This window comes from Manis javanica, chromosome 1 (genome assembly GCF_040802235.1).
Source record: "Manis javanica isolate MJ-LG chromosome 1, MJ_LKY, whole genome shotgun sequence".
NCBI lineage: Eukaryota > Metazoa > Chordata > Mammalia > Pholidota > Manidae > Manis > Manis javanica.
In genome coordinates this window covers 121,451,647-121,479,428 of record NC_133156.1, presented here as the reverse complement: position 1 = coordinate 121,479,428, position 27,782 = coordinate 121,451,647, and the positions used below count along the sequence as shown (strand labels likewise).

Below are 27,782 nucleotides of genomic sequence, written 5' to 3'. Positions count from 1 at the left end.
TGGGTCAATAAGGAACAGAATGTATGGACTGTTTTTTTTTTCATCTTGCTTTCCAAACCTAAGGAGGTCGAAGGGAGTAATGCTGTTCAAGGTAAGGGTTGCTAACAGATAACTCAGTTCTTGTAGGACAAGCCCCTTTAGTTAGTTGTCAGTCAAATATTATCTTTTCTCGGATTATGAGTCTACTCAATTAACAATTTTTAGAAATCGTTGAAGTCTCTTTTAGGGTGCACTGCACAGATTTTCCTACTTATTTTTACCTTGATTCTTGCTTACCTAAAATCTTGTCTCTTACACTTCTGTTTTTCTCCAATATCCTCTCACAAAAGGGTCACTTTTTTCTATCCACTTATGTTATTCCATATTCCTTGAGGAGCCTGGCCATAATTTAAAACCGTTAAACAAAGTATTTTCCAGTCAATTCTCTTGTTAGTACAGACTGCCTTACCCTCCTTGTCAATCACTGATTTCCCTGTTCTCTTCCTTTATTCCACTGGTAGTTCTTTTCAGCACCATCCGGCACTTCGTGTTACGCTAACTCTACACATAATAAAGCTTATTTCTTAGAGAACATGATGGTCAATTTCCAAATTAAGTCTCATTAACAAGAATGAGACTTGGATCTGGTGATCCTCATCTGGCGTTAGAGATAAACAGTCGGAGGCAGGGAGCTCATTAAGGTTGGGGTCTTTGCCTCTGCTTCAAATGGGAGGCTGCTCTTCACTCTTGCCCTCTCAAGTATCTACAATGAAGAAAAAGCCAGGAAAAAAATTGAAAATAGGTTTTTTCGCCCTTCAGAATAAGCAAAACAAGATGTCTTCTCTGGGTCCACCCTGGGGATAAGGACCTAGATAGGGAATCAGGCAAGTGTCCTTTAGGCTGAGAAAGCAGAGCCACCAAACGGGTACCGATCACTTACTTGGGGCAGACACCATGAGGAGCTCAGAAAGGTCTGGGTACATGCGGTCCTCTTGCAACTGACGGTCGATGAGCCGCCCCGCATTTTCCAGAGCTTCCTGCAGGGCCGCGGCCGACGCAGAAGCCGGCATTGCTGAGCCCAGCAAAGAAGACGGCATCTCGAAAATCCGAGACACCGCCGTCCGGAAAAAGTCAAAAACCTAGAAAGAGAGAAAACCCAAGACCCGAGTTTGACCCACTGTTTAGAGCGCGCGCGCCAAACCAGCGCCTCGGCGCCTGTGCATGACGCACTTCCGGCTCGTCTGGTGGGGAATTTGAAGATGCAGTTTTGGAGCTGGGGAGAGGAAGTTGTGCGTGCTGGACGCTAGGGGTGGGGCGAGCAAAGCGGAAGGCTTTTCCGGGAGGGCTGGGTGTTTGCCAGGAGGATGGGGGACGGGGGAGTCGCGGAAGATGGTTTTGGGAGGGAAGGGGAAGGAACGGAATGAGGTGGATAGGGGAGGGAAGGGAGGAGAGAATAGGGGTCGGTCGAGTAGGAGCCGGGTAGCGCGGGGACCGCGCGAGCTGCTCCGCTAACCGTGGGTTTAGCGCGCGCTTGTAGGTGCTTGGAGCTTATGTCGGAATCTCTCAGCTGCCGCTGTTGAGAGAATGCGCGTCAATTTATTTGGCGCTCCAAATAACTTAACTTCTGATAATGGATAGGAACTAGTAGCTTGTTGTCAGTTTACATATTTTACTACATTTTTTTATGGGCTTCAGTGTAAATGAAAATTATCAGGCTTTTCTGTCTGTGTTTGACTTTGACTTTGTCCTCTGTTTGACTTTGTGGTCCTTCAAATGTGAAGTAGTATGTGTTTACAGAATTATTCGTTGCGTGCAGGGGACTGTTACCTTGCTTTATTTCCCACTGCAGAGAGGAAGCCAACGGTTCTAAGTCATTTCATCTCCGGCATAGTAGAGGGACCGGTATAAAGTAGGCTACGCAATAGATCACCCAGTCGTTCTACGGAAACTGAATTTTTAAGTCGTGTCAGGCATTGTGCCTGCTGCTGGGAATATCAAACTGAAGTAACACTCCCGTCTTCAAATGCTTCATGCAAGGACACACAAGCAAAACAAATTGCAACACCATGCTTTTGCTATGGGGCATGTATTAACTACAGTAGAAGAAAAAAAAAATGAGAGCAAAAAAGGCTTCATTTCATACAGAAAGCAATGTGAGTGGTTAAAGCACTCTTCAAAGAGCACTCCTTATTTAAAACTATTAAAATTAGTCCTTATTTAAAATCTCACCGAAGTAAATTTCATAAGGTTATTTTCTTCATAGTTTAGCAAGTCAATAGCTGACTTTAAATTAGTCTTTTACTATTTGAATTACTTTTCTCCTTCGAATAAAGGGTTAACTAAAATACAAAAAGTTTGTGACATTACAGATCCATTTGTATAATTTAAGACCTCACAGCAAATATACCAGGAAAAATTACATTTGTATTATTGGTAGATTAATAGGTAGATGGATCTCCAGCTGCCAATTTTATTTGGTGGATCACAGCAGATTGATGGTCTGGCACTTTGTGTGATTGTTTTTATTTTGAGAGAATATACAATTGAAAGTTTTCAATATTACAATTGGAATATCGAGCAATACTGGCCTAATATTCCTAAACAGCAACAGCATTCCCAAGAGTTGACATCCAACGACTTCCATTCATTTATATATTGCCCGTGGCTGCTTTCCAGCTACAACTGCTGAGTTATGTAGTTGCTGCACAGACCACATGGCCTCAGCCTAGAATATTTATCATCTAGCCTTTTATGGGAAAAGTTTGAAGTCTTGTCTAGGATAGCAATTCTAAAACCTTTTGATCTCAGGACCTCTTAAAAATTATTAAGGATTCCGAGTGTTTTGTGTGGGTTATATTTGTTAATAATTGCCAGTGTCTCCTAAAAATGAGAAATTTAAAAAGTCATTTAAAAGAATAATAATAAGCCTAATCCATATTAATATTAATAAAATATTTTATGAAAAATATTTTTACACCTTGTATTTTATTTCTTATAAATAATGGCTAATACAAGAGAAAAAGTAATTGTAGTACCCTACTCTTTTAAGATACCAACTGAAACTTAAATGCTGACTCACTCCATAAAACAGGGAACATTTTCCTAGCACTGTTGTGGGCATTTATTTAAGTTTCCTGAACCCAGTGACATCTAATAATATTACTTATCAAACAGAAAAACCAGATTTTACTACTGTTCCCCACAGCTGGAATATTCCATAAATGATATATTTTCTCTATATGATAGGATTCATTGACTCAAACAAGAATATAACTACTAAAATCCCTACAAATAGCATTGCAGACTGGGATCCTGGCTACTTCTAGGGGTTATTAAGTGGCATACCAAGGGATATTGCCAAGGACATGGTGAATATGCTCCATTTTTCCAGAGAACAGTGCTTATTTGAGCTAAGGAATCACATATGTATTTTTCAAATATGTTAAACGGAAGCTTTTTGCCCCAAAGGAAATACACAGAGAACCTCAAGATAGAAAGCAAGTTTAAGGAAACTTCATTAACAATAGTAGTTGGCTGATGCGCATTCTCCGTCCTCATAGTTCCTGGAGGGGTGTGGCCCCTTCTCTCCTGGTGTCCTGGTGTGTCCTGTGGAAATGCTTGGCACACCAAGCTTCACTGTTCAAAGACTTTGAATCTCAGTTCAAAGACTGGGCTCCTCCCTGGGTCACAAAAGTGTCTACAGGGGAATCAAAGAGCCACCCACATTGTGTGACCCTGCTTCCCTGTTTTTCAAGTATATGACAGTCAGAGGTAGCATACGCAGTCTTTTATGCTCAAGTCCAGCTCTTTGAATCTAAATTTTTCTGACTTTTCAGTCTTTTTGGTTGCAGTAAATTTTGACAGATCATTATTTCCACTGGCGTTAATGTAGCTCTCAAATTCTGTAGCATCTCCATATTTAGAGCACAGTAAACTGCCATATACCTTCCCAAACCATGAGAAAGTGTTGAATGTTCCCAGTGTCTTGATCCCTAATCTGATTTCTGAATATTCTGATTGTTTTCGTTTTTTGTATGTTCTTCTGCTTGAAGAAGCCACTTGACCCAGTATTGGGAGCAGAGTTGTGTCCACAAAAAGTGGGTGGACAGGGAGGGAATCCATGTTTGTAGGCCACCACAACTAATCCATTCTGGACCTGGAAGCTGTAGTTGGCATCATGGTTTATGGCACCAGTGTATGCCACAACCTGTAGTGGATTGTCAAATGTATTGCAGATACCAGGTTCGGGTTTCTCTGTGTCTTCCAATCAATCACACACAGCTTTCTCTGATACTCAGCTCCAGTCCAGCAGACCCACATACTTGAAGTCTCATGTTGAACTGGGCTTTCAAGAGCTCACACATCACCATCTTTCAGGATATGTTGGACACTTTCTATGTAGCCATGTTCAAAGAGATTTTTATCTCTCTTTTAAGTGCCCTGAGGTGAAAATATGCTTTCCAAGACTTCAGGAAAGCATTTCCCTTGAGAAATATGTTTGAAATATATTCTGCAAAGCCGTCCTCTCCCATTTCCACAATCATCCACTGTTTCCACCTCTCCAAATAAACAGCTGTTCTGATGTCATGGTTTTTCTGAAGGACCCGGGTTGCACTTGTTATCATTGTCTTTCGCAAAGGAATTTTCAAAGGCATTGTAGGATCACTTGCTGCATTTGGTTTTATGCTTCTTTCTGGATTGAAGAGAGGAAACCAATTTCCTGGAACTCTTGCTTCCTCAGCTTGCTTTGGGAGCTTACACTTACAGATCCATAGAGTAAGTCCTCCTCTTGGAGTCTGAGCATGGTCTTTGAATGACAAGACAGACGGTACTATGTGAGTTTTTTCCTTGGTCCACTTCATCATAAGGGTTCACTTTATTCTTCCAGCCACATGAATAAGAGTAAGTGGAGAAATCCTCTCAGTGGGCTGATTCTACAGAAAACCTCTTCAAACTTCTGAGCTGCCTGCAGATGGTCTGAAATGCCTTCATCTTTAGATAGTTTTTCATTTCCCTCTAGTCTTCCTGCAACATTGAGGGCCTTTTTTATTTTTGCATTTCTTAGAAGCCCCCATGCTTTGCTTAACTTCCAGAGTGTGAACAACCTCTCCAACCTGTACTTTCATTGGTTCCTGCTGTATTTTCTAAAACTAAAACATTAGTGAGAAGAGTGGCATCGTTTTACACTTTTGCAAATCTCTTAACTGTCTGGCTTAATAAGAGATAGCTAGGTTCTCATATCTGCATTTGCCATCAGTAATGTGTGATATGTTGTTCAGTAGAAGTATGTGAAGATGGGAGAAGGATTTTAACAAGCTTTTTAGACACTTGTGAATATCCTCTGATAGTGTACCTAAGCTTGACAAGAGGTAGTTTCTTAATGATTAGTTGCCAGATAGAATTTGAAACCATTATTGATTTTTTAAACTCAGTTAAATTAAAATCCACTGGTCAATCTTGTACTTTGGATCTTTTATCCATGCATGATTCTGTACCATTATGGGCTGGGCATTTGGGAAATATTGGTTCTCTGAGTTATGCAGAAATTCCAAGTTGACGTATTTCATTAACCAACAGAAAAAAATGATCATGTTAATATTATTACCTTATCAGAAAAATCATTTAAGTATTGGAAGCTGTCAAGCTTATGGTGTTTGATATGTTTTTCAAGATTCTATTTTTCTCTTGAAAGCTCAAACTTTCATTAGCAACATGTACAGTGAGTTGTTTTCCTTGAAGTGACAAACTCATTCATTTTTGAGGAAATGTTTACCAAGTACTTAAATATGAATAACTACACTTAGTGAGGTATACTTTCAAACAGGAATGGTATTACATGAAAAAAAGCTAACAACTCAATTGCATAAATGGTTTTTTTTAGACAACCAACATACTTTGATATACTTCAGAAGTGCTTTATCAGTACTTCTCATTTTGTTACACAATGTATTCAAAACACTTGTACTCAAGGGTCAAGATTGAATCAAATTAATAATGTTATGGCTTTAAACGGACATTTTTAAGGGAAACTGTTTTGTTTTCCAGTGGCTATGTAACAGTGAATAATACAGTTACTACAACAGTTTGCCTATCACTGTTTTGATTTACATTGATATACCAGCAGTTTTACCCATTATTGCTTTTGCATCACCAGTGCAAATGTCAATAGAGTGAAAAAGGCAAATGACACCTTAGTATTATTATGGAAACAGTTGTGATATCATGGACACCATTAAAGGAGTCTGCAGAGTACATCTGAGAACTACTGCTCAAGTAGTTTCCTATACTTCTTATTTGAGTTTACTATCTAGCCCCCAAAGACATTTAAGCTATTTAAAAATTTCTTCAATAGAATGGAAATTCCATGAGGGCACGGATTATGTTTCATGCCTTCACCACTCTCACTAGCATCTGGCAATTACTAATGACCGAAATTATTGGGTGTTTAATTTATGTCAGGTACTATTCTATTTGCTTTATGAAAACTAACTTATTCAATTACCAGAAAAACCTATGAGGTGTTAGGTACTATTATATTATCTACTTAACAGATGAAGAACCTGATTTACATGGAGACTAAGTAACTCACCCAAGACTACATTATCAAAATCAGGATTTGAACCAAGACATTCTAGTTCTGGAACTCATTTGCTTAACACTTCGCTATCCTGCCTCTCAAATATTTGATTAATGACTCATTAACTTTGTTTGCGCCAAGGAAATCAAAGTTGCCCTGGCAAACTTACATTTATTATGAAGATGTTTCATGCAAATAAAATCAGAAAAAAATAGTTAAATGCAGAAGTCTCTGCTAGTGCAATTATTGACCCATTTATCAAAAGCAAATACATATTGTGATTTTTCTATAATAATTATGATTTTTTACACCCACTGGTTGATGATATCTCTCTGGAAAAAACTCCAGCACTTTGTAGTTAAGAATTTTATATATTTATAATGGAATCTTCTCAATAATTGGTGCTGGAACAACTAACTGCACATTCACATGCAAAAAATAAATCTAGAATTAGACCTTATACTCTTCACAAAAATTAATTCAAAATGGATCACAGACTTACATGTAAAAGGCAAAACTATAAAACTCCTAGAAGATAGCTTAGGAAAAACCTGTATGACTTTGTTTAAGGCAATGAGTTTTTAGATGTAACACCAAAGGCATGATTCATGAAAGAAGTAATCGATGAGCTGGACTTAAAGAATAAAGGACTGTAATCCAATGTACACAAAGAACTCTGAAAACTCAACAATAAGAAAGCAATCTTATTAAAAAATGGGTCAAAGAAATTAAAAAGACACCTCACCAAAGAAGATGTGCAGATGGCAGTTAAGCATGTGAAAAGATGTTCAACATGATATGTTGTCAGAGAAATGCAAACTAAAACAGAGGTATCACTACATTCCTATGAGTCTGGAACACTAAACACTAAATGCTGGTGAGTATGTGGAGGAATAGGAACTCTCATTCATTGTTTATGGGGATGCAAAATGGTACAAGTACTTTGGAAGACAGTTTGGAAGATTCTTACAAAACTAAACATTTTCACCATATGATATAGCAACCATGCTCCTTGATAGTTGCCCAAAGGAGTTGAAAACTTATGTCCACACAAAAAGCCTCATGTGGATGCTTAAAGCACCTTTATTTATAATTGCCAAAACTTGGAGGCAACCAAGATGTCTTGCAGTAGGCGAATGGATAGGTAAACTGTGGTACATTCAGATAATGTAATATTATTCAGTGCTAAAAGGAAATGGATTATTAAGTCATGAAAAGACTTGGAGGAACTTTAAATGTGCATTACTAAGTGGAAGAAGCCAACCTGACAAAGCTACATACTGTATGATTCCCACTGTATGACACTTTGGAAAAGGCAAAACTATGAGGACAGTAAAAAAATCAATGGTTGGTGGAGGTTAGTTGGGGAAGGAAGAATGAATTTGCAAAGCACAGAGGATTTTTAGGGCAGTGAAAATACTCTGCGAGATACCATAACTGGAGTTGCATGTCATTATACATTTGCCCTGACCCATAGGATGTACATCATGAATGAACTCTATAACAACTGTGGACTTTGGGTGATTATGATGTGTCAATGTAGGTTCATCAATTGTACCACTCTGGTGGGGGATGTTGATGTGTGGAGGCAGAAGATATATGGAAAATCTCTGTGCTATCCCCTCACTTTTTCTGTGAAACTTAAACTTCTCTGAACAGTTAAAGTCTTGATAAAAGGAAAAATAATTTTATGTATCCTCTCAAGCTCTCACCGATGTCTTTTTCTACCGAGGAGCTGAAATAACTATAAGATGCGGTTACATAATGAGCTGAATTCTTAAAGTTCTATTTTACTGCCTAAGGCCTGTTTATCTGTACTCAGAAAAGAGAGAGTGACAATAATAATTACTTTTGTTAAAAGAACAATGAACTGGCTTTACTGATTGGAGTTCACATTGACTTTGGAACTGTGGTTCAGTAACCTCTTGGAATGAAACCAAACTTTCTTGTCCTAAATTTTATAACATCTTGCATATAAGAGAAGAAGGTTTTGCCTTCATAACTACTTTCTTTCTTTTATTCACTCTTTAAGAAATACTTACTGAGGGCCTACTAGACTTGTGCTGTATGGAAGGGTGCTAGATTATATGAAAGAGGTACCTAATTTAGTTGGAGGTCTATAAAGGTCTGCAAATGCTTACAAGAGCATTCAAGTTTATTTTGAGACCTGAAGGAGGAATAGGGTTAAATTAAGGGCATGGGGATTGGTGAAGAGTCAGAGCTTTCAGAACATCATGTTCTGGGACTGTTTATAGAGCTGGAAGAAGACTGCTGTGGTGAAAGCAGAAAAAGATGAAGTTGAAAAGGCTTTGGAAGTCATGTTAATAATTTTGCATTTTATTCTAAAAGGAATGGAAATGATATTGGACTTGATGATTATTATTTAGGGTGTATAGATAAAACATAATTTATGGTAGGAAACTAAAATAGCAGTGGAACTAATGAGTAACTTTTTTTTTCAAGTAGAAAGAGATTTAGTATAGGCAGTTAGATGTTCACAAAGCCCTTGGAAGCAGTGGAGGTGTAGATGTCAAGGGCTGCCCTAGGCCCATGCTTTAAGGCCCACTGTTGCAGCTGTAACCCAGGAGCCAGGAATTGCTCTTGTCTGGTTGCCCCAGCTCCAGGAAGAGCACCTACTGCCAACATACATGCCTCCCAGAGCCTGCTTGTCCACCCATTTTCCTAGCTGCTAATGAGTAACTTTTTGAAAATATTTTTAGTAAGTAACACTTACATGACTAAGAAGAACAGGACTAAACATGGGTTAGCCAGATTTCAGAAATAGACAAATAAGTACTACGACATCAGTTCGTAACAGATACGGACTGTCATTAAAATTAAAGAAATTAAAAACCAATTTGAAGTGAAAACAATAGTAAATAAGTGAATCAAGTGCTTTAGGAATCCTTGTTATGGGCTGGGAAACTCTATAACCAAAAATGTCTAATAGTCAGAGGGAGGCTTGGGCAAAGAGCATTTTGTGGCAACATTTTTAGCTACTTAGTTATTTTTGGCTTCTCAGTCCTTTTCAGTCATATGGTAAATACTCAAAATACACTCAAAAGGTGGAGAACTGTGGGAGTTTCCTCACAGAGAAGGACAAAACGCAAAGAAAGGGAGTTTGTTGGTTTTTCTTTACAATTCTGTGAGTTTTAAGTGTCACGTTGGCGTAAACGCGTCTTAATAATTAAAGGGTATTACAGAAATTCCTGGTAATGTTCACTCATTCGGAGAGTTTGGAAGGCAGCCTCTGCGGCGCTTATGCCCGCCAGCCCGCTAGGGCGGTGCTGCTCAGGAGGTCGCGGTTCCTTCACGGGAGGTGCCTTCTTGGACTTCGCGGCCACTCTAACCCTCGGAGGCGGTACTTCCTGAGCGGTTTGCAGCGAGTATCCTGCAGCTGTTTGGGTGGCGGCTGTGGTTCATTCGCCTGCTGGCTGCCCGCCATGGAGCGTCCGGGACCCAGTGAAGGTGGGTTCCTTGAGGCGATGCCGGGCAGGGTGGGCCGGGCTGGGGACGCCGGGGGCGCCACGCTAACGAGGCCTCGTCTTTATCCTCCTCTGCGTCACTTACAGGCTCAGATCCATCGGCGCCGGACCCTCAGCTTGCTGTCACCATGGGCTTCACGGGGTTCGGTGAGTGAGTTCTATAGACATAGGCCCGTCTCCTTTCATAGAGGTTTAAAGAGCCGCATTTTGGAAGGTGAGGACGAGTTGTCACCTCTGTTCGCACCTTCCCCTACGCGGAGCCCTAATTACTGGTGTCTATCTTGCAATTTCTTGATACTCCCTTTCTCATCCGTTTTCTAACTGAGCAGTCTGTTGGGAACAGTGTAGGTGACATTTATGGGAAGCACTGTGAGAAAGAAAAATTGCTGAGTGGCCCACACAGTGGTTGGTTGGTGGAGGGAGTTGTCTTTCGTCCTGAGCCTGAGAGCTAACCATTCACAGGTCTGTAGGTCTGTAGTGAGATGGCCGTTTTGTCAACAAATGGGCCATTGGGTTATGTTATGCTTGTTAGTACGTCCTTTCCGATTCAAGTCTTTCTTCTCCAGAATCATCATTTCAGCCTCTGTAGAACCTAGTTGTGGTATATTAGTTATGTGATAAAGGAAAAGGTCTCAACGATGTAGCCATCTTTTGAAAACATCACTGTCGGTAAAAAACAAATGTAAATTGTTTTCCCACCTCATTTCAGTTGGATCTTGGAGAGTACAAATGTCAGATCTCTTGTTCATTCATTCGTATATTCATTTATTATGGTAATGTCTTGAGCCATGTTTTTACTATCTCCAGGTAGTCATGTCTTAAAAAGTACTAAATACTTCTGTGGTACTATAGTACTGATTTTTGTTCCAGTTCTTTAAAGTAGCTACTCCCTAACTTCAAAAGTAACACATATTCTTAGCAGAAAATCTAAAGAATGCAGTAAATAGAAAGGAAGGAAGTAAAATCACTCATAATCTCATGATCTAGAAATGGACTTAAATGCATAATTTTTTGAAGATTTTCTCATGTTATGAAATGCTCTTCTAAAACATGATTGTTGATGGCTGTATAGTAGCTTATTAATAGAAGTGCCATAGTTTGTAGTATTTTTAACTCCCCCTACACAGTTTCTAATTCTAACTTACTAGTAATAGGAAAATGAAAGGTTTTATAGAAAATTTTTATTTTCTTTTGTAAAAGGAATTTTATGTATATTTCCATGGGGTAGATTTATGAAGGAGGGATTACTATAATATAAAATATAAATACTGAAAGTAACCAAAAATTGTATGTATATCTTTTAAAAGCTTGTTAAGGTACCTGAATTCCTTGTTATCTTGCCCTCTTCATCTTCAAACAAACTACAGCACCTCTAGTCCTTCTCCCACTTTATATCTTTCTGACTTTTCCTGCCATATCTATTCTTCATCTTTGCTTGTAAGGGCTACTAGGATTACATTGGGCCAACTAAGATAGTCTCCCTATTTTACAGTCCATAACCTTCCCTTTAGCCATGTATTGTAACATTCACTGGTCCCAGAGATTAGGATATAAACATTTTCTGTTCTCTCTGAAACACCAATATTTAAAAAAAAATTTGTATTTTGGTATCATTAATCTACAATTACATGAGGAACATTATGTTTACTAGACTCCCCCATTCACCAGGTCCCCCCCACAACAAACCCCATTACAGTCACTGTCCATCAGCAGAGTAAGATGCTGTAGAATCACTACTTGTCTTCTCTGTGTTGCACAACCCTTCCCGTGCCTCCCCCCACATTATACATGCTAATCTAAATGCCCCCTTTCTTCACCACCCCCTTATCCCTCCCTTCCTACCCATCCTTCACAGTCCCTTTCCCTTTGGTAACTGTTAGTCCATTCTTGTGTTCTGTGATTCTGCTGCTGTTTTGTTTCTTCAGTTTTTTCTTTGTTTTTATACTCCACATATGAGTGAAATCATTTGGTACTTGTCTTTCTCCACCTGGCTTATTTCACTGAGCATAATACCCTCTAGCTCCATCCATGTTGTTACAAATGGTAGGATTTGTTTTCTTCTTATGGCTGAATAATATTCCATTGTGTATATGTACCACATCTTCTTTATCCATTCATCTGCTGATGGACACTTAGGTTGCTTCCATTTCTTGGCTATTGTAAATAGTGCTGTGATAAACATAGGGGTGCATCTGTCTTTTTCAAACTGGGCTGCTGTATTCTTAGGGTAAATTCCTAGAAGTGGAATTCCTGGCTCAAATGGTATTTCTATTTTGAGCTTTTTGAAGAACCTCTATACTGCTTTCCACAATGGTTGAAGTAATTTACATTCCCACCAGCAGTGTAGGAGGGTTCCCCTTTCTCCACAACCTTGCCAACATTTGTTGTTTTTTGTCTTTTGGATGGTGGCGATCCTTACTATTAAACACCAGTATTTTTAAGGGGCACTTCAAGATGAATTAGAGGGAGATGGGAAAGTTGGCTGGATAATGGTACTTAGTGATGAGACACTCATTAAAAATTCCCTGGGAAGTAAACTCTTTCTTCCTTGTTATTTTATGGTTATTTTGTAGCTGTGCTATAAATTAGACTAAGTAGTTATTGATCAATTAGTAAGTATTTATTAAGTACCTAAAGTTTGACCAGCTTTTGCAGGAGAATCACAAGTCTGTTACTTCTTCCTGTTTTAGGAAAAAAAGCTCGCACATTTGATTTGGAAGCAATGTTTGAACAAACTCGTAGAACAGCTGTGGAAAGAAGTCGGAAGACACTGGGTAAGGAGTTCAGTTATCTCTTCTCTTATTGGTTTAAATACTGTATACACCTAACACAAGTATGTTGATGGTTATTATAAAACTGAAAAAAAAAGGTCAAAATTGTTAAAAGAACATATGTGTTGGTTTCTTTGGAAACAGAGGTTATTATTTTTTTAACATGGTAAATTGAATATAAGAAAGATAAAAGTCTGAATGCTAAAATCTTTTAGGAGTTTGTGCAGTGAGCAAACAAGGATTATAAATTAATTTGTAATAATCAGAATAGCCATTTCTTTATTACTTGTCCTTCCACCTCTTTCTGATTTTCATTTCACCTTTTTCTTTCCTGCTTGCAGTGCAACTAGTATTTGGAAGGCTGGGTGAGAGGTGGCTCCCAGAGCTGTGTACCCCGTTTACTGTTGACCCAGATAGTATTATAGAATTGAGACATACAGTAAATGTGTCTGCTTCTGTTGAGTCCTTGCATTAATGACATGTAATGAGGCCTTAATTTCTGGACTGTCTGATTTGATATGAGGTGGTTGGCAATTCAAGGCAATTCTAGGTATTCAACTCTAATACTCAAGAGTTTTTCAAGGAGACCAACTCCTTTACTGCTTTTCTTGGATTTGATTCAGGTCATTCTTACATAAGAGAAGTAATAGATGTAACCTGATAGAGCAAAGGGCTAGAAATCAGAGACAGGATTCCTGGAAAAATTTAAGTGACTGCTGTCTTGTATGTCTCATTGTGGTTTTAAAATGATAAATTATCTAGCACCTATCTATATATACTATTTTTTAAAAATTTTGTTACTGTGAAATTTCAAATATATACAAAAGTAATGAATTCCCATGTACTTACCACACACCTTTAACTATTGTAAGAATTCATGGCTAATGTTATTTCTATTCACTTCCCCTCTCAAATTATTTTGACATAAATCCTAGACATTTATTTCATCTATGAATATTTTAGTATGTATCTTAAGAGGTAGGAATCCTTTTAAAAAACTCAACCAAAATACCATTACCATACCTAAAAATATTAAATAATTTAATATCACATAAATCAAAAAAACATGCTATTTGAAGCATATTTATTTACTAATGCTTTAAACACTGAGTTTTTAAATATTTTAGTGAATAGTTATATTATTATAGCTTTCTTATATTTATCTCTTTCAGCAGGGATTGTCTTATTCACCTGAGTTTCATAACCCCTTGTACCATGCCTTGCAAAACAGGTTCTCCATATATATTTGAGAAGATTGAATTGAATTTAGAACTGTACTACTGCCTTTTAAAAAACAGATCCTGCTTTGGAGAATATTTAAAATGGCATGATCCATTGTAAAGAGCTTGGCATTTGGAGTTGGAGGACTTAGTTTGGAGGGTCAGCTCCACATTCTACTGGATGAGTAACATTGGATAGAGTTTCAAGTTTCAGATCCTTAGATTTTCCATCTGTTAGATAGAAATGATAGTAAGATCTCTCTTGGAAGGTTGTTGAAGGGATTAAGATGTTGGTCATAGTACCTTTTAAACAGTGAGGTACTTTATAAATACCACAAATACCACTTTTAATTCCTATTTTTTTTCTTGGTAAAGCATGTGTGCATTTAGTACCAAAGAGAAATTCTGGTGAAGAGTAATGACATTTTTTAAATTTTGAAAAATTATGTCAAGGCCATGTTCTCCTGTGGTGTTTGTGTGTGAATTAAATGTGTTGAACCTTCTTGATTTAGTATTAAATCCTTGGATTTTGACTGCTGTTTTTATCTCTGTTTTAAATACATGAATCCAAAGTTAGAATTATCTTAAAATAAAAGTAAAGAGATTCTATTTGGGCATTCATTATCTTGTGATTCGTAGTGGAGTCTTTTCTGGCCTTCGATGCCAAACTCGAAGAAGATAAGAACTCTTGTTCCTTAAAAGTAGGTTGTATATATGGATATGAACTGTTTTGGTTGTTAAATGCCCTGGTAGGAAGGATAAAATACAGTAAAACCTCAATAAAATATACATTATGTAAAATATCAGGAAGTAATAATGGTATGGATTGTTTTTTAGTGTTTTTTTATGTTCTTGAAAGCTATGTCTAGAATATATAAAGACATAGATCCTTTTTTAGAACTGTTATAGTGTGAGATAAATGAGGAAGAAAAATATCTTATTGGGGGTGCCCATGTTTTGGATAGATTATGAATCTTCTCTGTTACATGACTGGAAAACACTTCCTTGAAAAAATGATTAATGACATGATTTGAATATGATTTCAATGGATGATATTATCATCCTGCAAAGAAAAATTGTCCCAGAGATTTTAGAAATTAGAAAAGCTTAAATTTTATTTTTTGTACTAGAAACAGTATCGAGTTAAATCCTACCTTATCTTTTAGGTTTTTGCCCATATTTTATCTTTTCTAGGTATTACTTAAAATCCCCTCTGGACATAATAATTGTTTTATGCTTTTGTTTCCATTACACTTTAACAATTACTATAAATATATTTTAATATTATTTATATATTGAGGACAAGAACCTTGTTCTTCATTTTTCTCCTTACAATGCCTAACACAGAGCTGGGTACATAGTAGTTACATCCCAGATATTTAATGGAGAAATGTAACTAATGTAGCTAAAGTATTCTAATCTTATTTTTTACTTCCTAGCATTTTGGCATTATGCATTTAAAATTAAATGTAAATTTTCATGAAATTGGGAGACTAGTGTATTGTTTTAAATTAGAATAAAAAAGAATTATCAAGATTTAAGACCTATGAATAAAAAGAATTTGATTAGAAAACATTTATTCTAGCTTATATTTTTAGCAATTTTATTTCCTTTACAGTTTATCTTAATTCTCATTTCTTCCTTTTAGTTAAGTGGTTGCTCTAATGATTGGCTCTGAGATTTTCGGGTTCCGTATTATATTCATTTGAATCTGCATTTTGTGTAAATCAGCTCAGATGGTACATGATAGTTTTGGGTAGTTAACTCTTTTTTGACCTAGGCAAAAATCTTATGCATATGGGGTGCAGAAATGGCTATCCAAAATTGTTAATTATTTCAAGTCAAGAGAGTCAATAAAATGAAGTGCATGGAAGAATAAAGTAAGGTGTTGGGGAGTGGGTTACTTTTGTTAGGGAAGGTATAGAGCATTTCTGTGGTGTTTGGTTCTACATGTCTATAGTGTGCTTGGTTCTACATGTAAAAATACATGAAACAATTCCCTCTATCAGGGAGTTACTGATTTTTGTATCATTTTGTTTTTTTCTTGTCAATGAGGAAAAAATTTTTTTCTCTAAAATGTCTTTCCCCTGTTTTACCTTGTTTGAATGAAGTAGCAGATGACAGTAGGGACCTCTCTGTATAGAAAACCTTTGCTATTGCAAAAAAGATTAAGAATTTAAATTAAAAATGTAGATACTTCAATAGGGACAAGTAATTTGGAGTATTTATGCACTGGTGAGGAACTCTAGTACCGGTGTGTGTGTCACAGTTTCCAGATAGTCTGGTAACAAGCATGCAATAAGAACTTTCTTTTATAGCCTCTTGTAGAGAGAGGTAGGCTCACTGTTTTATAAGGCACGTGGTGCTCATTGGATAATTTTAGTTTCTGAAAAGTCTCGTCACATGAAGGAAAGATCCAGTTGTGGATTCTCAGTGTACTGCTTTAGGACTTAAAGCTCTGTGACTTCTCTATGCCTTAGATTCCTCAACTCTAATGTAAAGATAATAGTGTATAATTGAAATTTGCTAAGAGTAGAACTTAAATGTTCTCACCAAAAAAAAAGAAGTATAAATATGTAGAGTGATGGATGTGTTCATTGACTCCATGGGGAGTCGTTTAACAATGTATATGTGTATCAGAATGTCATGTTGTACACTTTAAATATCTTACAATTGTATTTGTCATTTTTACCCCAATAAAGCTGGAAAAAAAAACCCCTATTTCAGTGGTTGTTGTGAAGATAAAAGGAATTAAGTTATAGGAAGTACTAAAAAACCCCCGATATATGGTGCATAGTAAGCTCCATGTAAGTATTAGCTGCTGTTATTTTTGTTAAAGTAAGGCTGATATTAAGATGCTTTTGGTTACTTGTAAAGAAGTCATGAAAGATCTAACCAAAAATGGCTCAAATAAAAAAAATAAAATTGCCCATGACAAGAACTCTGGAATGGGACTGTTTCATCTTCTGACATGAAGGACATGAAATTTTTTCCCCTTTTTCTGCTTTGTCAGCTTTAGGGTATTGGCTTGTCCTAAGCTGACTGCACTCATGACCTAAAATTGTCAGAAATTTTGTTACAGGAAGATGACCATATCCTCAGGCTGAAAGGAGACCGTTTTGTATATCTTTTTAGGAGTAAGAAACCTTTCTCAAATGTACCTCCAGTTGACTTGCTGTCACATCTTATTGGCCTCACATCAGTATTAGTGTTACGTATCAGTTCCAGAAATAGCCATTGGCAGGAGCGTGGTTGACTTAGACTCAAGCTTCACTCGCTCTGGGCAGGGAAGGGCCAGAAGCACAGTGTTGCCTCTTACCTGGAGAAAATTGTGCTTTTTCTTAGCAAGGTAAAAGGGAAGTGGCTGTTGGGTGGGTGGCTAATAATTAAATGCCTTAGTATTTGTTGATCAGGGTCAGAACAACCCCTAAGACCTGAGTCCAGAGTCTAAGTGTCCCAAGTATGGTTTCACCTCCCAAAATCTCTACCCCACATTGGAGGGTGAGAGGGATTGACTGGAGACGCAGGATGAAGGTAGGAGCCAAGCATGCCCACTCTTAAATTTGGACATTATGCTTCTCTTTTTTATTTTTTCAACTCCTCCAGCATCAGAGTATATAATCGCTGACTCCTAACCCACCTCAGCCCAGTGGAGAGCACACAAAAAAATCAGCATGAGCTAGAGCTATAGCATTTGCCTTACCTCTTCCTGGAGAATTTTATCATCCATGTTTGAAATGAAAGACTAGCTGGTTATAGACACTTGCTGTCTATCTCCTTGTTCCTCATCCTCCAATTTCTAGGAACAAAAGATCCTAAAGAGTACAACATTCCAATTCATAAGTGCCTTTTGATACTGTTAAATAAAAAAATGTTAAAAGATCATTTCAGATTATTGAGGACAGTGGCAGTTGAGAACCAGACTATTCATATAATTCATTTCCTTCCCACTTGTAGAGTATGTGCCCCCCAATTGTAGAGTGATATTATCAGAGGGAAAGATTACATTTTCTTGGATAAATATTTTTGTTTTTCAAGGTAAACAACTCTAGAAACCTAATGTAATTGAAATTTTGTCATGATTTTGGTAGGAAGTCTCTGACCAAAAGTCCAGTGTGAGCAATTCAGAAATGAACAAAGTACTGAATTTATGGTTTAGAACATAAAAATAGAAAGTAATATTATATAAAATATTACTTTTGAATACTTTTTTTTATCACGTTTCACATCCTTTTGCATAGTGCAGTCATGGTTCATGTACTATTTACATGCTTATTTTGCTTAGCATATCTGTTAATATTTTCCCAGATTTCTACATTTTCCATCACTACTTTTATAGGCGGTATTGCCCAGTGTTGGGCATTTAGGTTGATAATTTTTTGCTATTGCAGGTAACACTCTAAGTTACATCTTTATGACTATTGATTTTTAGCCTTTTTAATACTGACAAATTTTGAAGTTTTAACTGTTGGACAATTCTTTTTTATCTTTTCAGAGGCAAGAGAAAAAGAGGAAGAAATGAACAGAGATAAAGAATTAAGAAGGCAAAATGAAGATGTTGAACCAACATCTTCAGGCTCAAATGTGGTCCGAGATTGCTCTAAATTATCTTCCAGGTGCTTGATTTTCTCAAAAGGATTCTATTTAGCTATCATGTTCTACATGTTCATAACACAATTTAGGCAAAGATCTTGATATTAAAAGCTTGCATAATTTTTCCCATTTTAGACAATTGTATATCCATAGACCTATGAAAAACTTCTTGGTCACACTGTGAATCAATTGAGTTTTTCTAAAGTATTCCAGATATACTGTTAAAGTGTATGCCTTTTGACAGTGGAGCACATCTATATAATGTTGGAAGGGTATTGACAAGTTTATAGTTTTTGTCATATTTAATTTGGCATTTGCATCCAAAATTCTCCATTTATGATAAACTTTTTGGTGGCATCCTTTATGGAAACAAATAATAAGAAAGAATATAAATAGAGGCACATTATAAAGTTTGAGTTATAGGAGATAGCAGCCATTAAAATAACTTTAAAGTGAAATTTAATACTATGTAACTTAATTACCAAGAACTTAAAAAAACATAAACAGATATTGAGATATCAAACCTGAATGGAATAATATAAAAAATCTAATGTTGTTTAGGTGTATTTTTAATTGTCAAATTGGTTCCATAAGCTATTCATGGCAAAATCTATTACTGGATTGACATGTCTTCTATTCATGTTAGAAAAACATAAAATAGTAAATACACAAAGCATCACTTGTATTATGTAATTTCATTTTTTGCTAATTTATTCCTTGATGCAGATGTCAGTCGAGGCTCTTGAGCAGGTTCTCACTCAGTGATATTGGCCTCTTCTATAGCTTATCTTTGTGGGTAGAGGGGGAATCTCCATGACACTACAAGTCCAGTTCTCCTTTTTCATAACAATGCAAACCTAGTATCTGTTAGTTTCTGAAGTATATAGGTGTCTTTGTAAACATTAGTGAAGAGCAGGGGTCAACAAACTTTTTCTCTCAAAGACAGATAGTAAATATTTTAGCCATTGGGGTTCCATCTGAGAAAGACAGTGTCTTTTTCAACTACTCATCTGTGCCATAGACAATAATAAATGAAGAAGGTTGGCTATATTCCAGTAACTCTTAAAAAAAAAGCACTAGGCCAAAGTTTGCCAACTCCTTCTATAGAGTGTCATTCCATTGTATACTAGTCAGATATTCAGTTTTGCATTGTCTATGAATTCATATTAGTTGTCAATCTTGCAGTGTCCTTGGGTTACATATGATAGAAAAAAAAAGAAAACTCCTTTCTAAGAGGAACATTTAATATTTACCTGTACTTTCTTACTTTTGGGATGATTTAAGATATCAAAAAGCTACCATTTTGTTTTTGGGGATTCATCTTGTTGCTAGGGCTTAGACAAATAAATGATTCCATTAATTTGTAAAAATTTAAGTAGTTCTGTTAATTCTGTATTTTGTTGCAATACTAACTTTAAAACCCAAAGGTAAAGATCATGAACTATTGGTACTGGGAATAAATTTTATTGATACAACAAAACACAAGGCACTACTTTTGTCATTAGTGGTTAAAGTTACAGAACTACTAACATTATAAAATATAAAGATAGAAATAATCACCAAGAAAAATATCATAATACATCTTTATTAATGCATTTGATAAAAAAAATAAATGTTTACTTATTACCTCTGTTTCAGGAGGCTTCAAATGAATAATCTGTGGCAGATAAACAGGCCTGTTAAAAGCTTAACTGAGAATGTATTAAATCAGATATATTTCATGTAGATTTTCTATATTGCTAGAGGGTTCTTTAAGTTAGTTTTGTGCATTGACTCATGTTACATAAAAAACCTTCATTGTAGCTAAATTTAAGTAAAACTTTGAAGTCTGTTTTAAATAAGTATCCACTTTAAAAACATTTTTATTTACTACAGAGTCAATCCAAAGATCTTCTACTATATCAGTGTGTATAATAAGTTATTTCTTTAATTTAGCACTGAGACAAAAAATCCCTCTCTTCTTTAAGTGCTTTTTCTTATCAGACACACAGAACACTATTGCCCTTTTTGCTATGGTTCCTATAAAGCTTAGAGTTCCATTTAGTGTTCTTTGTGATTGTCTCATCTAGAACTCCAGTTTAGGGAACAATAATTTTGAGCTGGGAACAGGGTTCATGTTCTGGGAATTGATGGAATCACCTGGCTACAACTGAGTGTTCAGTTAGTTATCTTGAATATATTGTGACTTTTACTTCCACCATTCAAAACATTAGTAAATCTGTGCCTCTAACATTTTCATATTAAGAAAACACGTGGAAACATCTAGAAATCAGGAACCTTTACAAGGCCTTTGAAGTCAATGGCTGAATTGGTAATGGATTTAAAACATTGCTGACTTTTTGCCTATGAATTGTTTTTAAGAAAAAATGAAGTTCATCTATGGGCAAGGCAATGTTTTATATTCTAAGAAATACAGTTAAAACAGGGTTTCTATTTATAAGGACATAACAGGCTAGGGTTCTTTTTTTTATTGAAGTATCATTTATATACAATCTTATATTGGTTTCAAGTATACAAGACACTCGTTCGACAGTTACCCATATTATTAAATCCTCATCCCAACTAGTGCTGTTACTATCTGTCAACATAGGAAGATGTTACAGAATCATTGGCTGTATGCTCTACTTTCATCCCTGTGACTGACATATTATGATTGAGAATTTTTGTGCCCTTCTTTCCCCTTCACCTTTCTCCCTTGGCCCCAACCCTTCCCCCATGTTAACCATCAGTCACTTCTCATGTTTGTGAGCCTACTGCTATTTTCTTCATTTTGTTTTGTTTTGTTTTGTTTTTAGATTCCACAAATAAGTGAAATGATATAGTATTTGTCTTTCTCCACCTGGCTTATTTCAGTTAGCATAATACCTTCTAGGTCCATCCATGTTGTCATAAATGGCAATATTTCTTTCTTTTTTTATGGCTGAATAATAGTTCATTGTATATATGTACCACATCTATTTTGTCCATTAATCTATTGATGGACAATAAGGTTGTTTCCATATCTTGGCTATAGTAAATAATACAGTAGTAAACATAGGGGTACATTTATCTTTTTGAATCAGGGATTTTTTTTTCTTCAGGTAAATTCCTAGAAGTGGATTACTGGGTTAAATGGTGTTTCAATTTTTAGTTTTTTGAGTAAACTCCAAACTGCTTTCAACAGTGGCTGTGTCAATTTACATTCCCACCAACAGTGTAGGAGGGTTCCCTTTTCTCCACGTCCTTGCCAACATTTGTTATTTCTTCTTTTGGATAATGTGCATTCTAACTGGTATGAGGTGATACCTCATTGTGGTCTTGATTTGCATTTCCTTGATTATTAGTGGTGTGAAGCATCTTTTCATGTGCCTGTTGGCCATGTGTATCTTCTTTGGAAAAATGTTCAGGTCCTCTGTCCATTTTTTAATTGGGTTATTTGTTTTTTTGGTGTTGAGTCATATGAGTTCTTTATATATTTTGGATATATCCTTAACAGGTGAATCATTTACAAATGTATTCTCCCACACAGTAGGTTGCCTTTTTGTTTTGCTGATGGTGTCCTTTGTAGTACAAAATCTTTTTAGTTTGATGTAGTCCCACTTGTGCATTTTTGTTGTTTTCTTTGCCTGAGGAGATGTGTCCAGGAAAAAGTTGCTCATGCTTATGTTCAAGAGATTCTTGCCTATGTTTTCTTCCAAGAGTTTTATGGTTTCATGTCTTACCTTCAAGTCTTTGATCCATTTCAAGATTACTTTTGTGTATGGAGTTAGACAGTAATCCAATTTCATTCTCTTGCATGTGGCTGTCTGGTTTTCCAAACACCTGCCTTTTCTGAAGAAGCTGTCTTTTTCCCATTGTATATTCATGGCTCCTTTGTTGTATATTAATTGACCATATATCTGTGGGTTTACATCTGGGCTCTCTGTTCTGTGCCATTGATCTATGGGTCTGTTCTTATGCCAGTACCATATTGTTTTGATTACCATAGCTTTGCAGTATAGCTTGAAGTCAGGGAGTGTAATACCCCCAATTTTGTTCTTCTTTCTCAGGATTGCTTTGGCTTTTTGGGGTCTTCTGTGGTTCTGTTTGTGCTAGCTCATTGAAAAAATGCTATTGGTATTTTCATAGGGATTGCATTGAATCTGTAAATTGCTTTGAGCAGGATGGCCATTGTGACATTATTAATGCTTCCTCTCCATGAGCATGAGATAGATTTCCATTTATTGGTATTGTCTTTAATTTCTGTCATGAGTGTCTTATATGTTCAGAGTATGGGTCGTTCACCACCTTAGTTAGGTTTATTCCTAGATATTTTATTCTTTTTTATGCAATTGTAAATGGAATTGTTTTCCTGATATTTCTTTCTGCTAGTTTGTTGTTAGTGTATAGGAACACAATAGATTTTTGTGTATTAATTGTGTATCCTGCAGCTTTGCTGAATCTGGTTATTAGTTCTAATATTTTTTTGGTGGAGTCTTTAAGGTTTTTTATGTGTAATATCATGTCATCTGCAAATGACAGTTTAACTTTTTCCTTATCAATTTGGGTGCCCTTTATTACTGTATCTTGTCTGATTGCCCTAGCTAGGACCTCCAATACTATGTTGAATGAAAGTGGTGAGGGTGGACATCCTTGTTTTGTTCCCAATCTTAGAGGAAAAACTTTCAGCTTTTTGCTATTGAATATAATGTTGGCTGCAGGTTTGTTGTATATGGCCTTTACTATGTTGAGGTATGTAACTACTATACCCATTTTATTGAGCATATTTGTCGTGAATGGATGTTGAGTTTTGTCAGATGCTTTTTCAACATGTATTGAGATGATCATGTTTTTTTTATCCTTCTCTTTGTTAATGTGGTAGTTGATATTGATTGATTTACAAATATACCATCCTTGCACACTAGAATAAATCCCACTTGGTCATGATGGATGATCCTTTTGATGTATTTTTGTATTGGATTTGCTTGTATTTTGTTGAGGATTTTTGCATCTATGTTCATTAGGGACATCAGTCTATAATTTTATTTCTGTTCAGTGTCTTTGTCTGGGTTTGGTATTAGAGTGCTGCTGGTGTCATTGAATGAGTTTGGAAGTATTCCCTCCTCTTCTTCTACTTTCTGGAATACTTTAAGGATGGGTATTAGATCTTCTTTAAATGTTTGGTAGAATTCAGCTGTGAAGCCTTCTGGACCTGGACTTTGTTGGGAGTTTTTTGATTACTAATTCAATTTTGTTGCTAGTAATTGGTCTGTTCAGATTTTCTGTTTCTTCCTGGGTCAGTCTTGGAAGGTTGTACTCTCCTAGGAATTAGTCCATTTCTTTTAGGTTGTACAGTTTATGGGCATATAGTTTTTCATAGAATTCTCTAGTAATTCTTTGTATTTCTGTGGTAGCCATTGTGACTATTCCTTTTTTTGCTTCTGATTTTGTTTATTTGTTTTTTTTTTCTTGATAAGTCTGGCTAGGGGTTTGTCTATTTTTTAAAAAATTTTCACAAAGAACCAAATCTTGGTTTCATTGATTTTTTTTCTATTGTCTTATTCTTTGTTTTATTTCTTTTTGCTATGGTATTTATTACATCCTCCTTCTAACTTTGGGCTTCATTTGTTCTTTTTCTATTGTTTTTTAAATTGTGAGTTCAGACTTTATTTGGAATTGTTCTTGTTTCTTGACAAGCTATGATTTTCTTGTTTCTTTTTTGCTTATATCTTGTTTCTTTATAGTGGTGATTAGATTACTTCTTTCACTCTCATTTTGATGTTAGATCTTATATTAGATAATTGAAGCTAGGTAGGTATCTGCTGGAAAGAAAAAAGAAAATAAAGGTAGTGATTTTGTACTAAGAAGCTGAGTTTTTCCTTTTCAAAGAACTTCATTTCTAACTAGAGATCAGCAACTAAGCAGTATTGGACTTTAGTTTTTTCAGATATATAAAGAAGTGACAACTTCTTTTATTGGTTACAACAAGTACTATTCATTGACACTGTGGAAAGCAGTCCTTACTTGTCCTGGGAAGGGACATGGTGACTTTTTCCTTGGGGGTGGGATAAAACCGATAATTAAAGGGAATTCTCTTGAGGAGTAAAAGTTAAGGACTTTTAAAGGCCTCCTGCCTGTAGCTTTCACAATGCCCTTATAATATTTGGAAAAAAGTAACATTAAAATATATAGGCAGAGAAATGGAAGCAACCTAAGTGTCCATCAGTAGATGAATGGATAAAGAAGATGTGGTACATATATACAATGGAATGTTATTCAGCCATAAGAAGAAAACAAATCCTACCATTTGCAACAACATGGATGGAACTAGAGGGTATTATGCTCAGTGAAATAAGCCAGGCGGAGAAAGACAAGTACCAAATGATTTCACTCATATGTGGAGTATAAGAACAAAGCAAAAACTGAAGGACCAAAACAGAAGCAGAATCACAGAACCCAAGAATGGACTAACAGTCACCAAAGGGAAAGGGACTCGGGAGGATGGGTGGGAAGGGAGGGATAAGGGGGGGGAAGAAAGGGGGCATTACGATTAGCATGTATAATGTGGGGGAGGCATGGTGAGGGCTGTGTAACACAGAAAAGACAAGGAGTGATTCTATAGCCTATTACTACGCTGATGGACAGTGACTGTAATGGGGGTTGTGGGGGTGACTTGGTGAATGGGGTAAACATAATGTTCCTCATGTAATTGTAGATTAATGATACGAAAAAAATATATAGGCAGAGATAAATGTTAAATGACTTTTCTTCTTTGAGGAACTTAAAGTTTTGTAATACTGGCGTTATTTTAATTGCCTTAAGGTTATGCATTTTTTTTCCTAGTGATTTTGATATGTCTGCCTGTTTGAAGAAATCTTCATTTACTGGAAATCTGACCACATACTTTATATGTATATTGATCACCTTGTTTGATTTAATATTTTTTCTTATACCTGATCTTTTTTTTTTTGAGAGGGCATCTCTCATATTTATTGATCAAATGGTTGTTAACAACAATAAAATTCTGTATAAGGGACCCAATGCACAGTCATTAATCAACCCCAAGCCTGTTCTCAACAGTCTACAATCTTCTGAAGCATAATGAACAAGTTCTTAGATGGTGAACAAGTTCATACATAGTGAATAAGTTCTTACATGGTGAACAGTGCAAGGGCAGTCATATCACAGAAACTTTCAGTTTTAATCACGCATCATGAACTATAAACAATCAAGTCAGATATGATTATTCATTTGATTTTTTTTTTGAGAGAGCATCTCTCGTATTTATTGATCAAATGGTTGTTAACAACAATAAAATTCTGTATAGGGGAGTCAGTGCTCAATGCACAATCATTAATCCACCCCCAGCCTAATTCTCATCAGTCTCCAATCTTCTGAAGCATAACGAACAAGTTCTTACATGAACAAATTCTTACATAGTGAATAAGTTCTTACATGGTGAACAGTACAAGGGCAGTCATCACAAAAACTTTCGGTTTTGATCACTCACTCATTATGAACTATAAACATTCAGGTCAAATATGAATATTCGTTTGATTTTTATACTTGATTCATATGTGAATCCCACATTTCCCCTTTATTATTATTGTTATTATTTTTTTAAATAAAATGCTGAAGTGGTATGTAGATGCAAGATAAAGGTAGAAAACATAGTTTAGTGTTATAAGAGAGCAAATGTAGATGATCAGGTGTGTGCCTGTAGACTATGTGTTAATCCAAGCTAGACAAGGGCAATAAAACATCCACGGATGCAGAAGATTTCTCTCAAAACAGGGGGCGGTGAGGTTCTAAACCTCCCCTCTGTTGATCCCCAATTTCTCTCCTGATGGCCTCCCTGCGACTGTGCCTGTCTTAGGTTGTTCCTCCCTTGAGGAATCTTACCCGTCTCTGGCTAACCAGTCATCTTCCAGGGCTATACAGGGAAATGTAAAGTTGGTAAGTGAGAGAAAAGCAATATTGTTTGAAAAGGGTAGCTTTTTTACTTCTTTGCAGATTTATGCCCCGTGGCTTCTATGCCCAGCATTTCTCTTGAGGTATCTTTACCACTTGGAAGAATTATGATACTTGTTAATTTTTGATATGAGGCACGAATTCTACTAAAGGGTTGTAATTAGGAAGGAAGAAGAAAAGCTATAGAAGTAGCAGACAGAAGAAAACATGGGAAGACCAATTATTTCTTTGACATATCTTCTTGTAGAGTAACATAAGCATGTATAGGTTTTAAACTACTAATTAAATTGCGCACACACATTAACATAATAGGAATACAGCTACATAACAAAAGCAGACCTACAATTACCTGCCATATACAGTGAAACCAAGAAAACCAGTTAGGTACCCTAGGCATTTGTGAAAAGTTACCAATGATATGATGGATATTGTCTAACTGAATTTGAATAGTTTGAGAAAAATCAGACATTAAAACAATACATTCCTGGGAACTGTTCACATCCCATGTGTTCTTTTAACAGTAGATAGTCTATAGTCGCACGATTTTGGAGCACTGCAACTTGCACTTCTCCTAATTCTTGGTTGAGTTCCAACAGTATAGGTCCAGTCAAATTTGTTGTTTTACTGTATGCACAGGCCAGCTTAGATAGCTCCTTCTTCATTCCAATGGCAAGTCCTGGAACTGGTGGGATGAATGCAGCTACAACTGCAGCAGCGCCAGGATCTTTGTTGAAGTTTTTTGATGTTCATCTTCTGGAATGACTCTTCCAGAGGATGTTGATGTTGGAAGTTCTTCTTCATATCATATCTTAATTCGTTTTCTGTGTAGCCAAATTAGGCTTTGATCCTCTGTATAAACACAAACAAACCCTTTGCCCACACTTTGATATGACCTTTATACCATTGTGAAGAACCTGTTGGAGATCACCACACAGGAACTGCCTTTTTTTTTTTAAGAGAAAGGAATATTATCAGAAAAATGTACTTCCATAGCTGATCATCTGAGACCCTTTGAAAGATCAAAATCAAGGATATGTAAAGCATGCATTAATCGTTGATTTGCAGTTAGTTTTATCCTATCAGGGAGGAATCCCCCTTTTCCTTCTCTCTCTTTTTTTTTTGCTATCATTAATCTATAATTACATGAAGAATATTATGTTTACTAGGCACTCCCCTATACCAAGTCCCCCCCACAAACCCCATTACAGTCACTGTGCATCAGCATAGC

At 36.3% G+C, this 27,782-nt stretch overlaps 2 protein-coding genes and 1 pseudogene across 4 annotated transcripts in view; 1 reads left to right on the top strand and 2 right to left on the bottom strand.

The window, feature by feature from the left end:
• NUP155 (nucleoporin 155) overlaps positions 1-1,213 on the bottom strand; it is a 65,680-nt gene extending 64,467 nt beyond the window's left edge. For both annotated transcript variants that reach the window (XM_073236967.1, XM_073236974.1), the window contains exon 1: positions 920-1,213. In XM_073236967.1, the coding sequence (XP_073093068.1) occupies positions 920-1,076 (157 nt within the window). In that variant the 5' untranslated portion in view covers positions 1,077-1,213. The remainder of the gene's footprint in view (positions 1-919) is intronic.
• A 2,758-nt stretch (positions 1,214-3,971) lies between these two features.
• LOC108402061 (mitochondrial genome maintenance exonuclease 1 pseudogene) lies at positions 3,972-4,971 on the bottom strand (annotated as a pseudogene).
• Positions 4,972-9,756: 4,785 nt separating this feature from the next.
• Positions 9,757-27,782, top strand: part of WDR70 (WD repeat domain 70) — a 377,617-nt gene continuing 359,591 nt past the window's right edge. For both annotated transcript variants that reach the window (XM_073236962.1, XM_037002306.2), the window contains exons 1-4: positions 9,757-10,024; positions 10,129-10,188; positions 12,732-12,815; positions 18,528-18,648. In XM_073236962.1, the coding sequence (XP_073093063.1) occupies positions 9,772-10,024; positions 10,129-10,188; positions 12,732-12,815; positions 18,528-18,648 (518 nt within the window). In that variant the 5' untranslated portion in view covers positions 9,757-9,771. The remainder of the gene's footprint in view (positions 10,025-10,128; positions 10,189-12,731; positions 12,816-18,527; positions 18,649-27,782) is intronic.